General features: G+C 50.9%; 1 protein-coding gene across 5 annotated transcripts in view; it reads right to left on the bottom strand.

Moving 5' to 3' along the window:
• Positions 1-883: 883 nt before the first annotated feature.
• Positions 884-20,625, bottom strand: part of SAFB2 (scaffold attachment factor B2) — a 32,818-nt gene continuing 13,076 nt past the window's right edge. For 2 of the 5 annotated variants that reach the window (XM_035722272.1, XM_035722270.1), the window contains exons 10-22: positions 17,314-17,463; positions 17,111-17,223; positions 12,591-12,721; positions 11,437-11,528; positions 8,173-8,309; positions 6,471-6,761; positions 5,383-5,523; positions 4,266-4,328; positions 4,092-4,134; positions 3,421-3,551; positions 1,784-1,896; positions 1,575-1,641; positions 884-1,276 (exon numbers count right to left, since the gene is read on the bottom strand). In XM_035722272.1, coding sequence (XP_035578165.1) covers positions 1,120-1,276; positions 1,575-1,641; positions 1,784-1,896; positions 3,421-3,551; positions 4,092-4,134; positions 4,266-4,328; positions 5,383-5,523; positions 6,471-6,761; positions 8,173-8,309; positions 11,437-11,528; positions 12,591-12,721; positions 17,111-17,223; positions 17,314-17,463 — 1,629 coding nt within the window. In that variant the 3' untranslated portion in view covers positions 884-1,119. The remainder of the gene's footprint in view (positions 1,277-1,574; positions 1,642-1,783; positions 1,897-3,420; positions 3,552-4,091; positions 4,135-4,265; positions 4,329-5,382; positions 5,524-6,470; positions 6,762-8,172; positions 8,310-11,436; positions 11,529-12,590; positions 12,722-17,110; positions 17,224-17,313; positions 17,464-20,625) is intronic. The other 3 variants (XM_035722274.1, XM_035722273.1, XM_035722275.1) reach the window with 2 other exon arrangements.

Consider the following 20,625-nt stretch of genomic DNA (forward strand, 5'->3'; position numbering starts at 1 on the left):
GTATTTACTTGCTGCAATTCAAAGAGGACACCAGGAGCCAGAGCCGACCTGCCTTTAATGCTCCGGCTTGGGAGGATTTTCAGATTGCTCTTTTAAAACTAAACACCCCAGCGGGAACACAGGCTACTCCAGGAGAATTGGCAATTGTTTGGTAGCCTGTGGGGCGGCTGTCCTAGTTCTGGAGGGAGGGAATCCAGGTTCCCAGCAGGGGACACTGGGGGATTAACTCTCCCCACTCCAGATCAGGGCCAGGATTTGTGGGATGCAAACTTGGCCCTTGGATGCCCCAATGGGCCTGCGGTCACCCAAGCTCCCTGTTGGCAGCAGCTCAGCTCTTCTGTGGGAGCAGCACTTCACTGTGAGGTCACACTGGAGGGGCCCGGACCGGAGGGCTCCCGCTCAGCGCTCAGGGCCAGCCAGGTGCCTTGTCTGGCAGACTTTAACGGGGAAAATTAGGATTCTTTATAATCACACATGAAGAAATTACATATGAATTTGCATTTCCAGAAAAAGGGGGGGAATCAGGTACCACCAGTCCCATACCAAACAGGGCCTGCCCTCAGCCAGACCCCCAAACCCTGCACCACCATCACCAGATGCCCCCCACCCCAGGCACGCTAGCATAAGGGGTGAAGTGATTGGTCTGAGGCCCCCACCATGCAGGCCCCCCTCCTCCAATTAAGAATTTCTAATTCGGATCCCAGTCCTGCCACCTACTGCAAACCCTGTGACCCATTTCCTCATCTGTGAGAAGGGGAGTGCGCCGGGCTGCTGGGAGGACTCGCTCAGACGGGCTGACAGCCTTGACCCAAAAGCACAAGGGTGCTGCTGAGGCGGGCACCGCCCTCCACTCTGCAATCACTGCGACACACACGAGTGAGAACCATAAACTTTTATTAATGGAAAATGGAATGCCTCGTTAACAGAAATCTTGTCTTAAAAATGGCAGAGAAGAACACGTTTATTTAAAAAAAAAAAGTGAATTCACATTGTTTTGAGCTACAACATGGTGGCAGGATTTGCTTTTGTTTCTTAAAAGGTTCCACAAGTTCAAGGTAACTCCGGCTGAGATTATTCAACAGTGCATCTGCCTACCTGGACACTCGGAGTGAGTGGGGTTTAGTAGCGACGGGTGAAGTGGGGGTATGGGTGGGGGTGGGGGTGGGGGTGCGGGACTCTGCTGCCCCGGTCCTGGCCGGCCAGTCCTCCACCTTCCAGTCCGCCACCAGGCACCATGTGACCCTGGGAATGCCCGCCTTGTGCAAAGCCGCCTCGCCTAGGAACAAAGGCACACGTTTTGTCCCCTGGAAGGGCTTTACGTTTTCTTCCTTATGTGGGGCAGCATATGGCTCTGCAGCCTTTAGACCTGTTTGGCTTTTTCCAGGTGAGAAAAATCATAATCCCAGACTGCATTCCGGGTAACTGAGGAGTGCAACTTGCAGAAGCTGCCAAGAACCACTTTGGGGGCTGGTTTTCAAAACAGTCAACCCAGCAAGTTGGTCAAACATGCAAAAAAGGGAGAGGAAAGGAGAGGCAGGAACAAATTAATTTTATCCAGGGACAAAACTCCTTACCCCGACATCCCGCCCCGATTTGCCATGTGTCCTGGCCCCGAGGGCCCAGATAGGCCCCTCTCACCACCTGGAAGAAAGGAAAGAGTTTGCTCACACTCCCTTCTTGGAAGCTCCTGGAAGCCTCTGGAACTGCCAGAGGGGACCGGCCCCTCGAGTGTCCTGGAAACGTGCGGCCCTCCTTCAGCTCCTGGGCACGAGTCAGCCCGTACCTTGCCACCGCGCATGCTCCCGGCCTGCCGTGCCTGCGTCCACTGAGCCTGGCCACGCACGCTCCGGATGCTCTTCCAGCCTCTGACTGTGCTCCGCCCAGTCACGTCCACCCCTTCGGTCAAAACAGAAAGCAAATATGTAAGTGTCCCTGCACGCCTCTACGGTGGGGCCACGGCCCTGCTGATCCTGTCCCAGGTCAAGGGTTCCTGAGGGAAGAGGGCAGAGAATGAGAACAGCCGTGCCCCCAGAGACACGTGCGTGGCCAGTGAGCACATGAGCAGGAGCTCAGCCTAGCTACCGCCAAGGCCACGCATGCCATCCGCGAGGTTGGCCTGTGGCCAACCGACAGACGGTAAGTGCTGTCGAGGATGCGGAGAAACAGGGGTCCTAACACGTGGCCGGCGAAGCAGTCCAACAGGACAGCACACGGTGACCATGGGACCCGCCTAGTCCATCCCTGCTTACCCACCCAAGGGAACGGGAAACGTGTTCACGGAAAAACTCTCGCACCAACATTCTTTGCAGCACGGCTTTGTGACAGCCCCAAGGTGGAAACCACCCTACCGTCCACTGGCTGGCAAGTGGAAAAACAAAGTGTGGTCTCCGCACACGAGGCACGTTACTGAGCCATAAAAAGGAGTGCAGCTGACACATGAGACCTCGTGGATGGACCGTGCAAACTCGATGCTGAGAGAAGCCAGACACAAGAGGCCATATAATGTGATTTCATTTGTGTGAAATGCCCAGAACAGGCAAATCCACAGACAGACTGGATCAGCGGGAGCCGGGGGGGGGGGGGGGGGGGGAGGCAGAATGGGGAGTGATGGCTAACGGGTGATTCCTTTGGGGGTGCTGACAATGTTCTATGATGGATGGTGGCGATGAATAGCCAGTTCTGAGCACACTACAAGGCATGAAATGGTACGCTTCAAGTGGGTGAACGCTACAGCAGGTGAATATGGCTCATAAAAGTGGTTTAAAAAAAGTTACAGAGAGAAACTCCAGGTAGTACAAATCCAAACAGGGTTCTAGTTTGTGGGCACCAGCATCCACCAGGGGGATCCAGCCTGGGGGCTGACCTGTGCTCTGAGACCTGGGACGAGGAGCCCATCGGAGCCCCCGACACCTGTCCTCGAGGGCGAATGCTCGGCTACCCTGCACGTATGGGTGACAGCCGCCCAGTCCCACGGTCACGGTGCTCAGGGCTATCTTTGATCTGCAGAGGAGTTCTCCTGGTTCCATTTCCCACAGGTATTTAAGGCAAAATGGACTAAATGGTATTCAAGGACCAAGTGCTAAATAAGTCACTTGGGAAAGAACATTTTATGTTTAGATCTATCAAGGTGGTGCTGCCTTCTTCGCTCCATACCTAAAAGCCCACCTAGGGGAGGCAGAACCTTCTGACGGGCACCACACCTGCCTTAAAAATGCCTAAAGGTGACTGGGGGACAGGGGTGGGGGTGCATAAAGCTTCTCTAGGTCCCCGGGGCAAGTGTAAGAAAGGCTCCAGGGCTGTCTCCATCAGCAGGCAGGGGATCCCATTCCTAGGGGCTGAGGCAACGTGGGGAAGGGCCGTTGGGGGCAAACCAGCAAGGCACCCACAGCTGGCCCATTTCCAGAGCCGCCCGCTGCTAACCTGGGTGGAGGCGGCGGCCCCCGGCCCTCGCTCGTCCTCTTGTCGGAGCCGTAGGCCCCCCAGCCGTCCCGGGAGTCCCGGCTGTGGCGCTCGGGGGGTCCTCCATGGCCGTGGCGGTCGTCTGCGTAGTGCTGGAAGGCACGAGAGGAACAGGGCGACTCTAGCCACATCACTCTGTGACCCCGTTGCAGCTGGCCAGGCTGGGGCTCCTGACCCTCAGCTCGGCGGACGCTCCCTTCCAACCCCGACAGAGCCTCAGAACGCTTGAGCACCCCTACAGCTCCATCTCTGGCACCACACGAAGGGCCGGCTGAGGCCTCTCTGGCCCTGTGCATGTGGAGAGCCCCGAACTTTACGGTGCTTGACGGCTCCGCCCAAGGGTCCTCTAAGAGTCAGTCTTCCCTGGAAGAATCAGGACACCTCCTCCTTGATGACAGGAGGGCCCCTCCCACACCCCCAGGGTGGTCAATGCCCGCAGACCCCCAGATGCATCCTTCTCAGGAGGCGGCACAGGCCCTATGTAGTCAAAAAACACACAGACTCACTAATCATAAAACAATCGATGACGCACACCTCCACTCACTGGCCAGAACGGACATGTCCACAACCCCCCCCGCCCCCCCAACAAAGAAGCAGATGTGCCCTAGGCTTGGGGTCTGGGTTTTACTTACTTGCCCATCTCGCTCTCCCATCACTGACCTTGAACCTTCCCTCCTGCAAAAGGGAAATATCTCATTCCAATGGCAGCTGGTGGCACTAGACAACATTTTGGCAGGCCACACACACGAGTTCCACAATTGGGGTACTTATTCCATTCCACCCAGTAAGAACTGTAATTTACTGGCCTGTGCAAAAAAGCTGGCTTGCATCTAAAGCCTTCTCCCTGAGGGTGGGAGTGAAGCCGGATCCTAAGAAGGTGGGAATAAAGATTTTACTGAACTAAAATCCCTTGGAGGGATCTCAGAGGTAATGACCCACGCCACGAAGACAATGCCTAATTTATCTGTGGCCGGGTGACAAAATCCAAGGTCTACCAGGGAAGCCTTAGAGGGTCCCCAACCTCTGGTTTGATCCAATACATGTGATTCACACCAAATCTCAAGCCACCATTCATTAAATGAGTGGCTTCTCAGTCTGTCTTTCCCCAGCTCTCCCTTCCTTACAGAAGAGCTAGTGAACAGTGAAACGGCTCAGGGATATGCAGCCCAGGGGAACACGATGAGCAACCCAGAGAATTCTTAAACTAGAAATTTGAGGGCTGCCTTTCTAATGAACTATATATATATTCCACTTTTAAAAAGACACTTGACAAAAAAAAAAATCACTATTTTTCAAAAGGGCCTGGCTAAAAAACACCTTCTCAAACCTTTAAACCACCACGCTAAGCAGCAAGAACTTTCCTGCATGCTACAGTCAGTTCTCGCCTGGTGTGCTGGCACAGGAACCTCTGCTGGTCAGCGAACCCCGTGGATGTGGACTCCAGCCCACTCTGCCTGCAAAGGCTCAGGCGGGTCATACCCCTTCTCTAGACGGCTTCCTCTCTGTACAAACAGGAGGCTGGGCATGCCCTCCTCGAAACCCTCTGCTTCCCAAGGGACGCTCTGGTGGAGGGGTGGCTGGGAGAGAGCCCAGGGGAGCTGTGAGACCCAGAGTATGGGCCCTGGAGAGCTGGGCATGGGGGTGCTGAGACTCAGGAATCACCCCCAGTCCCCACTGATCTGTGAAGAGGGCAGTGCGTGAAAGGAGCTGAGGGTCCTCCCGCCACACAAGCTAAGGATGCCCTAAGGGAACCCTGAGTCCAACATCCTGCTCAAGGCGAGCTTCTAAATCCCACGTGCAGCGGGTCAGCCAGGCACGGGGAGCCTCACAAGTAAACAAGACGTCAGAGAACAGAGGGAGACCCATCCCTGCGTCAGGCTGAGCTGGCTCCGTCCACAGCTGCAGGAGAGGGTGGGTGCTGACCTGTCAGCCACATGGTCCTGGTACTGGCCCCGGTCTCGATGGTCAAAGTCGTGGAAGCGGTGATCAGGCCGAGGGAAGTCTGGGCGGTACCTGTCCTCCATGGCCACACGCTTGCCTTCCGGCCAATAAGCATCATCTCGCCTATTTTTTATTTTTAAAAGGATGTGAATTTCACTTATGACAGAGAATGAGGGGAAAAAGGGAAAGAGGTGGAGGTGGGGAGGGGAGCTCTCTCCAGACCCAGTATCGTTTAAAATGTCCTGCAGGGCTAATCTCTAAACATTCAATCGTTATTGCTTTGATTTGATAAATTAAAATCCCCCAAACTGCCAAGAGGCATACCGGTATTTTCATCTGACAGTCCTGAAAGGAGGGCTGCTGGGAGCTAACTCTATCACAAGGCTGTTAATACCTTGATCCCCACGTGAGCCCAAATGCAAGGGAAATGAAATACTTGATTCTTCTGGAACGTCATTCCGAGCTGCCACATTTCCCCTTTCCTGTCTTTAATGGCAACCTGAACCTCCAAGTTTTTTGCAAAAGCAAAGGGAATTAGATCGAGTGGATAGTGAACTACATACAGCTCAGGACGGCATTCAATTATCTTCTTCCTGATTTTTACCAGAACACTGGGCTCATGGGTGGTGGGGTGATGGGTGACCATCAATTAAGCAGCTCAGCGGGGCTGGAGACCAATAAACCTACTTTGTGAACGGGAAGGCAGTTTCCTTTTCTACAGCGCAATTCCATGCCTCTCCCTCTACAAGACCGTGGCGCCCACCGGCCTAATCGCAGGCGCGGCCGGCCCCAGACAGGCACTCGGCAGCTGGTTATGCTCCACCAGGAACCGCAGTGTGAAGAACGGGGCAGCCTACACGAGAGCATCGCAAACTGTTCCCCAAGGGGCAATCATCAAGATTCTCTGCAGAGTAACTCAGGGGAAATGCCGCAGAGCCCCCAGATCGAGAAACTCCATAAACTCGAGGGGGAGGCAGCTGTGAGTCCTGCGCAGGCGTCCAGAGACCCCAGGTTCGGTCGTCAAGGACCCCAACCAAGGTCCCTTCCAGGGAAGGGAGCCGGGTCCTTACCGCCCGTCATCGTAGGGCCTCCGCAGCACCGGCCGCCGCTCCTGCTCGTAGCGCAGCTGCTCCTGCTGGCGCCGCAGCTCTTCGCGCTCGCGGTGGATGCGCTCCTGCTCCTTGCGGCGCTCGCGCTCCACGCGCATGCGCTCGCGCTCCAGCCGCTCCCGCTCCATGCGCTCGCGCTCTAGCCGCTGCCGCTGGCACTCGAGCTGCAGGCGCTCCCGCTGCAGGCGCGCCTTCTCCTTGCGCTCGTGGAAGGCCTCCAGGCGCTGCTCCCGCTCGCGCTGCTCGCGCTCTCTGTGGAAACACGGGAAGGCCGCCCTGACTTCCCTGCGCCGGCGCCTAGCGCCCCCGGGCACCGTCCTCCCAAGGGAGAGACCGGGCGACAGGCGCCACCCCACTCCGCTGAGCTGCGCACCTCGGCCGCAGACCCCCTCCTCCCAACTCTTTTGTCACAAAAGCAAAGCCAGGGGAGAGCAGGGATGGCAGGGGCACAGGCCAGGAGACCAGCCTGGGGTCTGGGCCTGGAGAACTTGGCTTAAAGGCACATTAAGGGGGAGAGACGTAAGACAAGCCAAGGCTGACTGCTACAACGAAGGCTGCCCTGGACAGGGAGAAGCCCGGAGGAAGGACTGCACCATGCTGTGTAATGGGCCCTCCTTCTTCACACCTTCCCTCCTACAAGGCTGCATTTTCCAATGACCGCGCCTTTTCACGCAGACCTGGGAAGCTGTGGGCACAGAAGGCCAGGCACGAGCCGCGGGGGCCGGCGGTATGCAGCCTGGTGCCAGGGCTCGCATCATCAGCCACCGCACGCCCGGAGCTGAGGGGGACTGGGGACGCCCCCTCTGCATCTGCCAAAGGACTTGCTGCCACTCCTCGCACCTGCCCCCCAGGGGCTGGAAAGGTTCCAGAGCCAGTGTGAGCCCGTGGGAAACACGACAGCCAAGGGAGCTTTTACTTTCTAAAGCTACATAAGCAGAGACGCCGGAATCCCACTACATAGGAAAGCAAATGTAGCGTAACTGGAGAAGCTTCTACATGACCCGCTTTCGCTCAAGCAGTTCTCCAAACACCATGACGTAAAGCTTTCACTTCGCTGAGCGGTATACAAGGGAAAATGACAAGGGAGCCCTGGATGGGTAAAGGCAGAAGGCAAGACTGGGAATAGGCCTCCTTCCATAAACTGCCTCCTTTACAAAAGGTGAGCGTGGCAAAGAATGTCGCATGTGACTGAGGCCACCTGAAATCACGGAGATGTAGACATTTAAGGAGTGAAGACACCATTCCCGTGAATAACATCTCTAATAATAAAAATGCCACATCCCTTGGTTGCATTCTTGATCTTATTTATGTGGGGTTTCAGCAGGGAAGACTGAGACCTCGACACTGGGGGTCCTTCCATCAAAGCCACACACAGGTGAGCTTGCTACCTGGGTCAGGAGAAATGCTACACAGCAGACAGCAACTCTGATGAGAGTGGCTCAGTCGGTTAAGTGTCAGACTCGATATCAGCTCAGATCTCGAACGAAACCAGCTCTGAGGAACATCATGCCGAGGCTGACCACAACTCCTCCTGACCCTCGCCTCTTGCTTCAGGAAACAAGGCAGCCAGCAAGCCTGGGCCAGGCAGGTCACTTGCTTGGGGAAAAGGCGGAATGCCCCCAGAAGAGACCACCCACCTGCCAGGCTGCGGGGCCCCACTCACCGCCGCCTCTCCGTCTCTCGGATCTCCCGTTCCCGCTGCCTCTGGCGCTCGCGCTCCCTTTGCTCTTTGATTTTATCAAACGACAAAATGTCTCTCTTCTCTTTGCTTTCCGATTTGCGATCCTGACTCTTGGAGCTCTGTTCACCAAAATTGGTTTATTAATGTCAAAAAAATGCAACCAGTGCACAAAGAAAGTTATATGCGTATCTGGGGTAGATTAAAATTCTTCTGTCCCCCATGGTTTCCACTAAGGCCCAGGAGGCAGTTCGGCTCACCCACAGCCCAGAGACGCTGCTCACTCTAGAGAGCTACCTTCACACACTGCAAACAAAGGGCGTCATGGAGGAGCAAGGAGGGATGACACCCCATAAAACCTACAGGCAGATCTAGCGCAGCAGAGCCAAGGACTCTACGTAATCTAAAACAAGGCCTCACAGAGCCACGAGGCATGTGCCCACTCCATGCCCAGCTGGATGATGGACTGCACTTCTCACTTCTCACCTGCTGCCTCAGGTCTTTACCACAGGCCGAAGCAGCTCTCCTGGGAGAGAGCTCCTACTCAGCTACAAAGTAGTCACGGGCAACTGCCCTGCCACTGGCAGACATTTTAAAAAATTTCCCCAGGTGGGCACCTGGGTGGCTCAGTTGGGTTAAGCGACTTTCAGCTCAGGTCATGATCCTGGAGTCTCAGGATCGAGCCCTGCATCAGGCTCCCTGCTCAGCAGGGAGTCTGCTTCTCCCTCTGACCCTTCCCCCTCTCATGTGCTCTCTCTCTCTCTCATTCTCTCTCTCTCTCAAATAAATAAAATCTTAAAAAAAATTTTCCCCAGGTTATTTTCTTAATTATCTCGTGGGTGGTAGGGCTGGAGGACCAACCCAACAGAAAGGCAAGGAATGGTTACGAACAGATATTCTGCCAAAAAAAGAGAGGGCCTCAGAGAGGACAATCCCATCACAAAAGAAGACCAGAACCCAAAATACCAGGATGATACTATTCACCCAAGAGACGGGTAAGGAGTTTTGAGTCTGTTCACACACACTGCAGGCTGGGAGGGCGGAGGGCCGGATGCCTGAAGCACCCAGGTGAGGGTGCAGCTAGTGTCCACAGCCGGGCCTCCCACATACCAGCAGCCTGGAGCGCTCTACACACCCAGGGACGACAGGATCCTGTTCCCTTTCTGAAGGGCACTCGGAAAACATTCGTTACAGAAAATAACATCCGTGCTCCTCGGCACCTAAAACTTGGAGCCCGCCACGGCCTGTGCACACCAACACTGCCACACAGCAGTCCTCAACAGGGGCCATGACACCAGCAAGTGTCCCTAATCGAGGGACCGGGTAAGAGATCACAGGGCAGCAGTAAACTTTTTTTTTTTTTTTGGTAGTTTTATGGTTTTATTAACACGAACATGACGTGCACAACAAACTATGCGTTTTCTTCGCTGTGCAGCCTGGCATTGGGACTGGTGACTCTGATAGTCAGCTGGGCTGCTCTTCCCACAATAGCTTTGCGGTTCTTGGAGGAGACATTGTGAGCAATCTCTGCACAGTAAGATTTGTTGCACATCAGCAGCACTTCAAGCTCCTCAATGCTGTGGACTAGGAACTTCCGGAAGCCACCGGGCAATGTGTGCTTTGTTTTCTTGTTGCTCCCTTGATGTTGGGCATCAAGATCTGGACCTTGAATCTTCTGCGCACCCTCTTGTCAGTGCCTCTGGGTTTCCACCAGTTGCGCTTAATTTTGACATATCGGTCTGACTGGTGCCAGATAAACTTGGTCCTCTTTTTAATGATCCTGGGCTTCACGAGAGGTCTGAGGGCAGCCATGATGCCCAGTAACAGATGGCTGCCACCTCCGCAGGCAGTGCCGAGGAAGAGAGGGGAAGCTAAACACAGCTTTAAAGAGGGCACATACACACACACACACTCAACCTGCACGTCTCTCAAGGGCATCATGCTGAGGTCACGTGCTACATTCTCACTGGGACAACATTCCAGAGATGGGAAGCAGAGGACCAGCTTCCCAGGGCTGGGGCTGGGCCGGGAGGGTGGGTCATGAGCGGGAGATCTCTGCGGTCTGGCCCTGGATCCTGACGGCGGTGGTGCTCACGTGGACTCCACCACTACTGAAAGTCCTAGCACTCCACGCACGCACACCCCACAGACTAACGTCACCGTCCTGGCTTGGAAACTGGGCTATAGTTATGTGAGCGGAAACTACTGGGGGAAGCGGGGTGACGGGTACATAGACCATACTATTTTGGCAACTTCTTGTGACTCCGTAATTATTTGGAAATAAGAGCGTACACGCCGTGTCGTGTGTGCGATGCCCTTGGAAAGGAAGCGAGGAGTCCACGTGAAAGCAAAGAGGCTTCTGTTCTTATGCTGTCATCCTCCTACATGACCTCAAGGTTCTAAGCAAGCACACTTTATTACTATTTTTCCTAACTTCAGAGTTATTCAGGTGGTAAATTTACGGGGTTTTGGGGGGACTTTCTTTAGATTTCTCTATTTTTATAGTTCTTTTTATGGTTTTCACGTAGCCCGTAAGACATTATGAATGACTGTATTCGAGAACCCAAGTTTTCATTTCAAAAGTCAGCCCTCCACAACAAAATGTTCTTGGATGAATACCGACAGCTCTGAGTTCGCTCCAAGAGGACAGACAGCTCTCCTCAGGAATGTTTCAGCTAGAACCTTCAGCTGGTAAGCAGAGGGTTTTGTTTTCCAGGTGGAAAAAAACAAATGAGAAGCCACTAGTTTGTCCAGCTGTGTACCACTTAAGAAATGGAGGTCCATTCTCTGACAACGTGAAAGTCAGTTTTGCAGTGTACTCTTTTCTTTCCCGTTAACGTCACAGAAGGCTAACAGATCAAGACAAGAAGTGAATCAACTAGCACTAGGTCAACCAAGGAGCAGAGCCTGCCTTCTGACTTGAACAGCCTGGGTCCTGCCCAAGCTACCCAATGGTGGGCTTTCTGTGAACCGGTTTTCTTTCAAGAAGATGGTATAATCCGACAAAGAACCAGCGAAGGGTCAACACATCAGGGAAAGTAAAAACATTAAGTATTATTTCGAAATAAGCTGTAGAACCTAACTCTGTGTGTGTACATACAATCGAAACAGTTAATAACATGCCTTCTGAACACTTCAAAAGACTCTTCAGCTTTTAAAGGCGAGACAACGTTGTTTTCATAATGCAAATCAAAGTGGTCGTTAAACCACCCACAAATCCACCCGACTTGGGGAGAAAGCAATACTTACTCTCTCTTTTGACCTGCTTGTGGTTTTCACGCTAATGACAGGCTCTCCTTTCGATTTATCCATCACGACCGTCCGTTCCATTCCTCTGCTTCCTTCAGGAAAAAAAAGAGCGATCTTTGAAAACAGGCTGACTGGGGGTTCTCGCTGCTCCCTCTGGGGACTCCTGTGAACCCCTGGAGCCTCCGCACCTCCTCTCTCCTCCTCGTTCTGACCTGCAGCGTGCACTACGGACACGAAGCAGCTGGTGTACCTTCACAGGTCTTTGCTCACCTGGGATGAAGTGGCTGTGATTTCCCTGCATTTTACTATGTAAATCTAAGTCAAGGTGCGTTCTGCAACACAAACACATCCAACCCACCAGCTTCCTTTATCCAAATGCTCAATCCTAGGGGCTCCAGGATAACCAGTTTCCATTTTTTAGTCCTCCTCCACATTCTGGAAAGCTCTGCAGAATTCAGGCCCTTGTGTTCTGAATCGGATGGCTGGGCTTCCCTTCATTCATATACAGCAATAAAGGCTTCCAAACGGGTTCTTCCCCTCGATGACACAATAACCAGACTCTAACCACCATGACTATTACTGATTTGAGGAGATTTGCAATACTTGAACATTTTAAAAACACGTTCCTCATGAGACTGCCAGTAAATTACCCCAAACACTTAAGACCTAATTTGTAATGCGCTGTACCAAATTCCAAGGCTCCAGATGGCTGAGTTTTGTTTTACTGGGGGGGAGGGGCGGGGAGAATTGGGTTTTGTTTTCTCCACAAAACATTCCGTGGTGCCTCATGGCAATCTGAAGGTGCAGAACAAGTTGCAGAACAGCATCAAATCTGTGACAAGAACTGGGCCACCTCTCCCTTGCACATCTGCCAAAGGTACGCAGGAAGAGCAAGCAGCCCGGTCCCTGAGCCGCCAGGGACCGTCAATCAAGGAGCGGAACACCTCCAGGTGTGTGATGTCACCAGAGACTCCTTCAAGCCACGTCATCCCCTGAGGCCCTGCTGCTTTATCAGTTGCCAATCAACAGAACCGGCAGTCAGCCCATAGCCCAGCACACACCTCCCTCACTGGCTCACTCACTCCATGACACCCCCCCCAGCCCCTCCCACCAGGCTCTACTCTCCTGGGGAGCCCTGGGCAGGCTCTGCTCACCTGATTTGGTGACTCGGGACCGATTTGCAGGTCCTGGTTTCAGCTCATCCTCGTCTTTTTCTTCCTTCTTAATGTCTTCAGGCTTTTTTTCCTCCTTTTTCTCCATCTTCTCCTCCTTCTTAATCGCCGTTCTATTTAAAAACACAGTCATCACACTTAAGTTCCTGGGACTCTGGCAGCAGCTCACACTTAGGGACTTCCATACACAACCAGCCAGCTGGGCAGCAAGCGGACGGGGATAGTTCCTGGGAAGCTGCCGTGATGATCTAATACCCTCTCGAGACACAGCCCTTATTCCCCCCGGAGTTCTCTGCTACACCTAGAAATACGCAGCACCGAACTGCAGGCTCGTGGACGGTTTTCCGAACCGCTTGATACACTTGTTTGCAAGACAGCACACAGGCACATGAGAGATGCTCCCAACTAGAAAAGAATGCTTGCAAAAAACCGATTTTAAGTGTTTCACTCCAGGTGGAATTTTTTTTTTCCAAATAAATTCAGTATAATATAGAATAGAGGTACAGCCTGAGGATGCGAGGTGCCTGCTACATGAAGCAGTGGGCCACCCACCCTGAATGCTGCACCTGGTCACTTCTGCATACTCTGGGGGAGTTAAGATGGCTACGTTCCAGCTCATGTGGAAACTGTAACACTTCAACCGAAGGCAACTTTGTTCTACGTGGTGAACTAAATCATCATTGCCACTCACACTTGTCTCCCGTATTCCCTAATGCTGTTTGTCCCGGGTAATTAAATCCCACACTTATTAAATGCCCACAATGTGATGGGAAAGCCAGGCCCCTCGGGGTTCCCTAACCAGTACTCCCTGCCCTTTCTTCCCTACAACCCAGGCAGAGCTCAGGTTGTCCAAAGAAACCTCTCTCAGCTCACTCTTCCTCTCTCAAGTTCCATACTACAAAGCTGTCGTCTTTTTTTTTGAGAGAGAGAGGGTGGGTGGGTGGGTGTGGGTGTGGGTGTGGGTGTGTGTGTGTGTGGGTGTGTGGGTGTGTGTGTGTGTGTGTGTGTCTGTCTGTCTGTCTGTCTGTCTGTCTGTCGGGGGCGGGGAGGCAGAGGGAGAAAGAAAGGGAGAATCCTAAGTACATTCCATTCCCAGGGTGGAGCCTGACCTGGAGCTCAATCTCACAAACCTGGAGATCATGACCTTAGCCAAAAACAAAGAGATGCTTAACTGAATGAGCCACTCAGGTACCCCGGAGCTGTCATCTTTAAAATAATATTCACTTTGCGGCACCTGGGTGGCTCAGTAGGTAAAGCATCTGCCTTTCCTCAGGTCGTGATCTCAGGGTCCTGGGAACAGGCCCTGCATCACGCTCTGTGCTTAGCTTAGAGTCTGTTTCTCCCTTTCCCTCTGCCCCTCCTGCCGACTTGTGTTCATGCCCTCTCCCCCTCTCAAATGAATAAGTAAAATCTTAAATAAAAAAATTAAAATAATATTTGCTTTAAGAAAACCTTAAATTGGGCGCCTGGGTGGCTCAGTTGGTTAAGCAACTGCCTTCGGCTCAGGTCATGATCCTGGAGTCCCTGGATCGAGTCCCGCATCGGGCTCCCTGCTCGGCAGGAAGCCTGCTTCTCCCTCTCCCACTCCCCCTGCTTGTGTTCCCTCTCTCGCTGTCTCTGTCAAATAAATAAATAAAATCTTAAAAAAAATAAAAGTAAAAATAAATTTTTTTAAAATAAGTATTTGAAAGACAAAATGCACAGGGGGAGAGGCAGAGGGAAAGAATCCCAAGCAGACTGTGTTGAGCATGGAGCCTGAAGGGGCCGGATTTCAGGACCCTGAGATCATGGCCTGAGCCAAAAGCAAAAGTCGGACACTCAACCGAGCCACCCAGGCACCCCCAATATTTTAAATTGTAAACACATGCCATAATAATTGATGGTGTGTACCAGGATCAAGAACTGTCTTAGCGTGTTGGTTTTGCTTAAGAAAAACAAACACAAAACCCCAAACACTGTAGGTGCGTCAACTTATTCAAATAATTTCCCTGGGGCGACCACCTTTACTGGGCCTTACTTTACCGTCAATGACTGGGTTCCACCGCCCATGCCTATGCTTTTTGAGGCCCCGCGAGGCTGGGACGGCACTCAGCACGCTGCACTATAGCATGTCTCCCCTCAGCTTTGTCGTGGGTAATACATGCGGATCTGGTTCCCCCTCAATGGCTACAGCCGTCCGTGTCCCTTCTAGGAGGGACAGTGATGGCTTCCGGTGACTACGTGGCTGCAAGTAAAGCCACAATGAATTACATCTGATGTGCGTCTCCCACTATTCTGGGGTGGCGCCTTCTCTCTCCAAGGAGACCCCCTGCTTGTTCTGTACTCACAGGGCACTGCCTAGACACAAAGCAACCTCCTGTAACACCAAGTTAAAAAGTAATTTCTAAAATACAAACATAGAAGTATGAACAAAGGCTGGAAAAATATACACAAAAGAGGGTCACCCCTCGGGTAGTGGGATTATGCTTGACATTTGTGTGGACTTTCCAAATGTCAACTATATAAAAATCACCATTCATCCAACTTGGGAAAACAAGACACTTCTTTGGAAAAGTGTTTCTATTTTTCACTTAGGTTGACTACTGAACCTAGAAATCCTTTTTTTTTTTTTAAGATTTTATTTGTCAGAGAGCATGCACAAGAGCAGGGGGAGGAACTGGCAGAGGGAGAAGCAGGCTCCCCGCTGTGCAAGGAGCCCGATGTAGGACTTGATCCCAAGACCCTGGGATCACGACCCGAGCTGAAGGCAGATCACTAACTGACTGAGCCACCCAGGCGTCCCTGAACCTAAAAATTCTTAAAGTCAAAAAAAAGGTTAACAAAGGTTTACTGGAAGAAAAAAATATGGTTAAAACATATTTTGAAATGCTCAACCTCCCAGTCAGACCATTTGAAGGCAGTCTGGTTTTAAACATACCAAGTTCATCACCTGGTTATGTGCCTCAGTGCTAGGGGTGGCCAGCCCAGACTGAATCCTGGCCTTGCCACTTCCTAGCTGGGCTGGGTCCTCTTTAGCCGGGCACTTCTCTTTCTGAAGCCTGTTCCCTCTGTGACCTAGGACTCTTCCAGGGATCAATCGAACCACCTGATGCGGGTGAGCTAGTTATTACCCCCTTCCTTTCTCCCGCAAACACGTCTCACCGTGTGGTCAGAAAATCAATAAAGGAAATGCATTCCAAAACACCAAGAACCCTGAACAACTCTGAACAGCTACCAATATTCTACAAATACAGTTTTTTTGGTTGTTTTTGTTTTGTTTTTTTTAGCACTGCTGATAAAACACGTCTTTGGAGAAGCTGCTGATAAAATTACAGGTCTCGCCTGTAAATACACAATCTGACATCCATTGCTCACAGGCAAACAGATTCCAATTTGGAATGAAGACTGGCAACTATACCTTTCAGAATGGGAGTTGTAAACTTAGGCATATCAAGGAAGTCCACACATTTGCTCGACTGTACGTTTTAACATAAGAAACAATGGCAGGGCTCCTAGGTGGCTCAGTTGGTTAAGTGACTGCCTTCGGCTCAGGTCATGAACCTGGAGTCCCAAGATTGAGTCCCACATCCCTGCTTCTCCCTCAGACCCTACCCCCCTCATGCTCTCTCTCAAATAAATAAAATCTTAAAAAAAAAAAAAGGCAAAATGGAATCACTGAGACTGACAGATTGTCAGCAAAAGGTTCAATCTTTAGAGTGAAAGTAGCCCTAGAAGGGCAAGTAAATGGTACTGACAATATAAACTTAATGTACTCAGCACCGAGAATTGCACCACCGTCAGGAACATCACCGAAATCTACCTTCTCCAGAGGATACACCGACGATTCTGAGAAAATGAGCAATACCTGCTCTGAGAGACCTGTCCCAATTTCCATCCTTTATAGACGGTATCTCAGACCCAGAGACCCCAAAGTTCTGTGCCAAGGTACCCTCCCGGGTGCCACAGGAAACTCACAGGTACCCTGGGATACCTTACATTTTTGAGAGAAACACAGCAATATTTGACAACTGCCTGACACTGCACAAACTACTAGCTTGAAGTCATTCTTTTTGATATTAGCTCAGCTTGCATTCCTGTGATAAAAAACAAGGACTGCACGAAGACCAGTCTGGGTTAGGGAACAATTCCATGGTGTGAGTGGCTATGCAAGGACCCAGAACCCGAGTGAAGTAAAATTATTATTCTTTCCTTTCAGATGTGTTATTTCCTTTCAACAGCCCACTAAGTCGTTTGGACGTAAATACTTACGAAGGCTCCTGTGAATACACTTTTGAGAGTTACGGGTTACATCGCAGGGACCCTTACTGAAACCCGAACGCGCAAGTGGTAGCAAGATGCACAAATGTGATATGTAAGCGAGAAGGTGGTGAGGCTGCCTGCGGCAAGGACGACAAGAGTTTGCCTGAGCGACCCTGCGGCTGCCACCTGCCCTCTTCCCGACCAGCCCACCCCCCCCGACCCTGAGAGAAGTTTAAGAGAAGGGTTTTAAATAATCAGTTTACTTTTCAATTTTGATCTCCACAGGATGATGTCTGTCAACACTAGATAATTTTTCTTTCTTCACTTCACATTCTTTCCTGTCAGACAGCTTTTTCCCAGCAGGTTCGTTTTTGGCCTAAAATACAACACAGATTAGAAATGGCCCACGATCCGGGTCTCCTCGCTCGTGAACTCGGTAAGTTATAACAGGCAAGAGCCGCCTCACCTTCTCTACGGAGATCATTCTTCCATGCAGCTCAGTTCTGTGGAGATGGCTGATGCACTTTGTAGCTTCATCAGATGTCGACATGGTAACAAATCCATAGCACCGAGCTCCGGGACTGCGGGCGTTGGTCACCACTTTGGCCCCGACAACCTTCATGAGAAAGGACATGCTTACCTTCCCATATAAATCACCACACAATTTGTCAAAAATGACTAGCAGTTACCTGATCATCAGAATTCTTTCCACTAGTTTTTACTTCTCCACAAATTGTTGGTTTGCCACAATCAGTTATTAAAGTGGTTCTACCTCATCCTATCAAAATACAATTGCTTTCGATACAAGATCAGCCCTCAGAGTGACAAAATATGAACAGGGAAAACTAAAGACTTTTTTTTTTCCCCTAAAGATTTATTTATTCATGAGAGATGGAGAAAGAGAGAGGTAGAGGCAGAGGGAGAAGCAGGCTCCCCGCGGAGCAGGGAGCCCAATGCGGGACTCGATCCCAGGACCCTGGGATCATGACCTGAGCCAAAGGCAGACGCTTAACCGACTGAGCCGCCCAGGCATCCCAGCTAAAGACATTTAAAACTCCACAAACCACAACTGATTAATCAAAAGTACTGCCCACTTGGATCATTTTCTCCAGTTGGATTTTGACTTCCAGACAGGTTGGCGCACCAAGCATGACCCCTCCTGCTGCCTAAAAAAAAACCTCACAAATTAGAGGAAACGTAGGCGACCAGGGTTTTCAGACACTGTACACCAGGCCACACAGGATGGTGACCCCTCCAAGGGAAAGGGACACACACACACACACGTATAGTCACCCTGGCTTACTTCCTAGAGGTTCCCGGCCAAGGGCAGGGAGGACCTGAGGTAAGGGTGGGAGGTGGTACCCGAGAGCTGAGCACAGCTCAGTGTCTGAAGAAATCAAGGCGGCAAGAAATCATAGTACCAGGGAGGAAGTGCTGCATAAAGACAGCCCCAGAGAGCTGCAAAGGGCCTCTCAGCAGCACCCATGTGAGAGGCAAAGGAGAAAACCACCTGTTAAGAGCAAACAATCCCCAGGCTCAGGGGTCTCAAATAATTCACTTTTTACAGAGTGAACCCGACAGCCAGAATGGAGAAGCTTGCAATTCATGGGGCATCAGGCTGAGACCTCAGAAGGGTGCTGCCTGGGGAGTGGACAAAGCTAGCTCTGAACTAAGGCTGCTCTGCTGACCTGAACCCTAACAGCAAACCTGGGGAGGAACAAGTAACTGAACTATGTCCCAGCAAAAGCTCAAGAACACTGACATGGACACACGAATAACTAGAATACAACACGGAAAGTCACAACGTCTGGTGTCCGATCAAAAATGACAAGGTAAACCAAGTAATGAGAAAATGACTCTAACGAAGAAAACCAACCAACCAACCGAGATCCAGAATGCGTGACGATATTAAAAGTTATTTTAGCTATATCCTAAACGTTCAACAAGTTGGGAGAAACCACTGAGCATGTTAGGTAAACAAAGAGAAGATATTTAAAAACACCCGACCTCAAATTCTGGAGATGGAAAATACATGAGATGGGACGGACACCAGATACTGGGGAAAAAAAAAAAAAAAAAAAAGGATGAGGGAACTTGAAGACATAGCAACAGAAGCTACTCAAAATGAAACAGAGGAAAAAAGACGGAAACAAACCAAAACAGAACCAGAACATCAGTGGGCTGTAGGACCACCTGTGGCGTCGTCAAAAGCAAGAAGCACAGAAAACCTTAGCGGATGAAACCATAGCACATCTGTGGCATGAACTGCTCCAAACCAGTGATAAAGAGAACCTTCCAGGTAAGCCAGATGAGAAAGACACCTGTGCCCTAAGGAGCAAAGGTGAAACCCACAGCCAACTGGTGAGCCAACATGAGCCAGAAGAAGGGAGCAGCACTGCTGTCTAGACCAAAAATAAATAAATAAATAACCAACCCCGGAATTCTGCAGCCAGCAAAAAACAGCTTTCAAAATGAAGGCAAAAGAAGGATTTTTCAGATCTACAAAAAATGCAGAAATTCATCCTTGGCAACACTGTACTATAAGAAAAGTTTAGAGGGAGGAAAACAATACCCAGTGGGAACTTGGGTATCAACAAGAGTAAAGAGCACCCCAAAAGAAACATGGAGTTAACTAACAGCCCGTGCTTTTCCTTATTTACGTATCTCTTTACAAGATAAATGTTTAAAGCAAAAACAAAAACAAAAAAACAAAAAAAACCCCCCACAAAACCCACAAACACACCAAAATCCAAACAACTAACCAACATATCAATGAACCAAGAACGTACTATGCTGTTTATTAAAGCCGTGACGACACCACCACAAAGGCTGGGAGGGAAGGACGGCGGCGCACCGTCTCCAGGTTCGAACGCCCCCCGGGAACTGGAATATCACTGAAGGACAGACTGCATTAAGCCTTGTGATAGAACTCCTATGCGCAGCTATCAAAGAAAAATGTTAGAGTTCAACCAACAGCTCAAGGAAGAAACCAAAAGACAAACAAATACCTTGAGACAGATGAAAAGGAACGGTAACATAGCAAAACCTACAGGGCGCAGCAACAGCAGTTAAGCGCGAAGTTCACAGGGATAGATGTCCCCATCAAGAAACACAAAAAAATCAAATAAGCAAGGGGACTTTATCCCTCAACAAACCAGGATACAGCAACACTAGTGACATATACTAGTTCCAGCTGGTAAGCGACAAATCATAAAAAATACTCAACACAGGGGCGCCTGGGTGGCTCAGTAGTTAGGCGTCTGCCTTCAGCTCAGGTCATGATCCCAGAGTCCTGGGATGGAGCCCCACATCGGGCTCCCTGCTTGGCACGGAGCCAAGCTTCTCCCTCTCCCACTTCTCCTGCTTGTGTTCCTGCTCCTGCTATCTACCAAATAAATAAATGAAATCTTAAAATAAAAAATACTTGGGGCGCCTGTGTGGCTCAGTCGTTAAGCGTCTGCCTTCGGCTCAGGTCATGATTCCAGGGTCCTGGGATCGAGCCCCACATTGGGCTCCCTGTCCCGCGGGAAGCCTGCTTCTCTTCCCCTCCCACTCCCCCTGCTTGTGTTTCCTCTCTGGCTGTTGCTCTCTGTCAAATAAATGAAATCTTTAAAAAACAAAACAAAACAAAAAAAACCCTCAATTCAAAAGGCAGGAAATACAGAGAAGCAAGTGATCCAAAAAACAGAACAGAGAGCAGACAGGGAGCCAGATGGCAGATTTAAACCCCACTATACGATGCTCGCGTTAAACGTAAATGTTCCTGCAGGACATTCCA

This window comes from Zalophus californianus, chromosome 1 (assembly GCF_009762305.2).
Source record: "Zalophus californianus isolate mZalCal1 chromosome 1, mZalCal1.pri.v2, whole genome shotgun sequence".
NCBI classification, from domain to species: Eukaryota; Metazoa; Chordata; class Mammalia; order Carnivora; family Otariidae; genus Zalophus; species Zalophus californianus.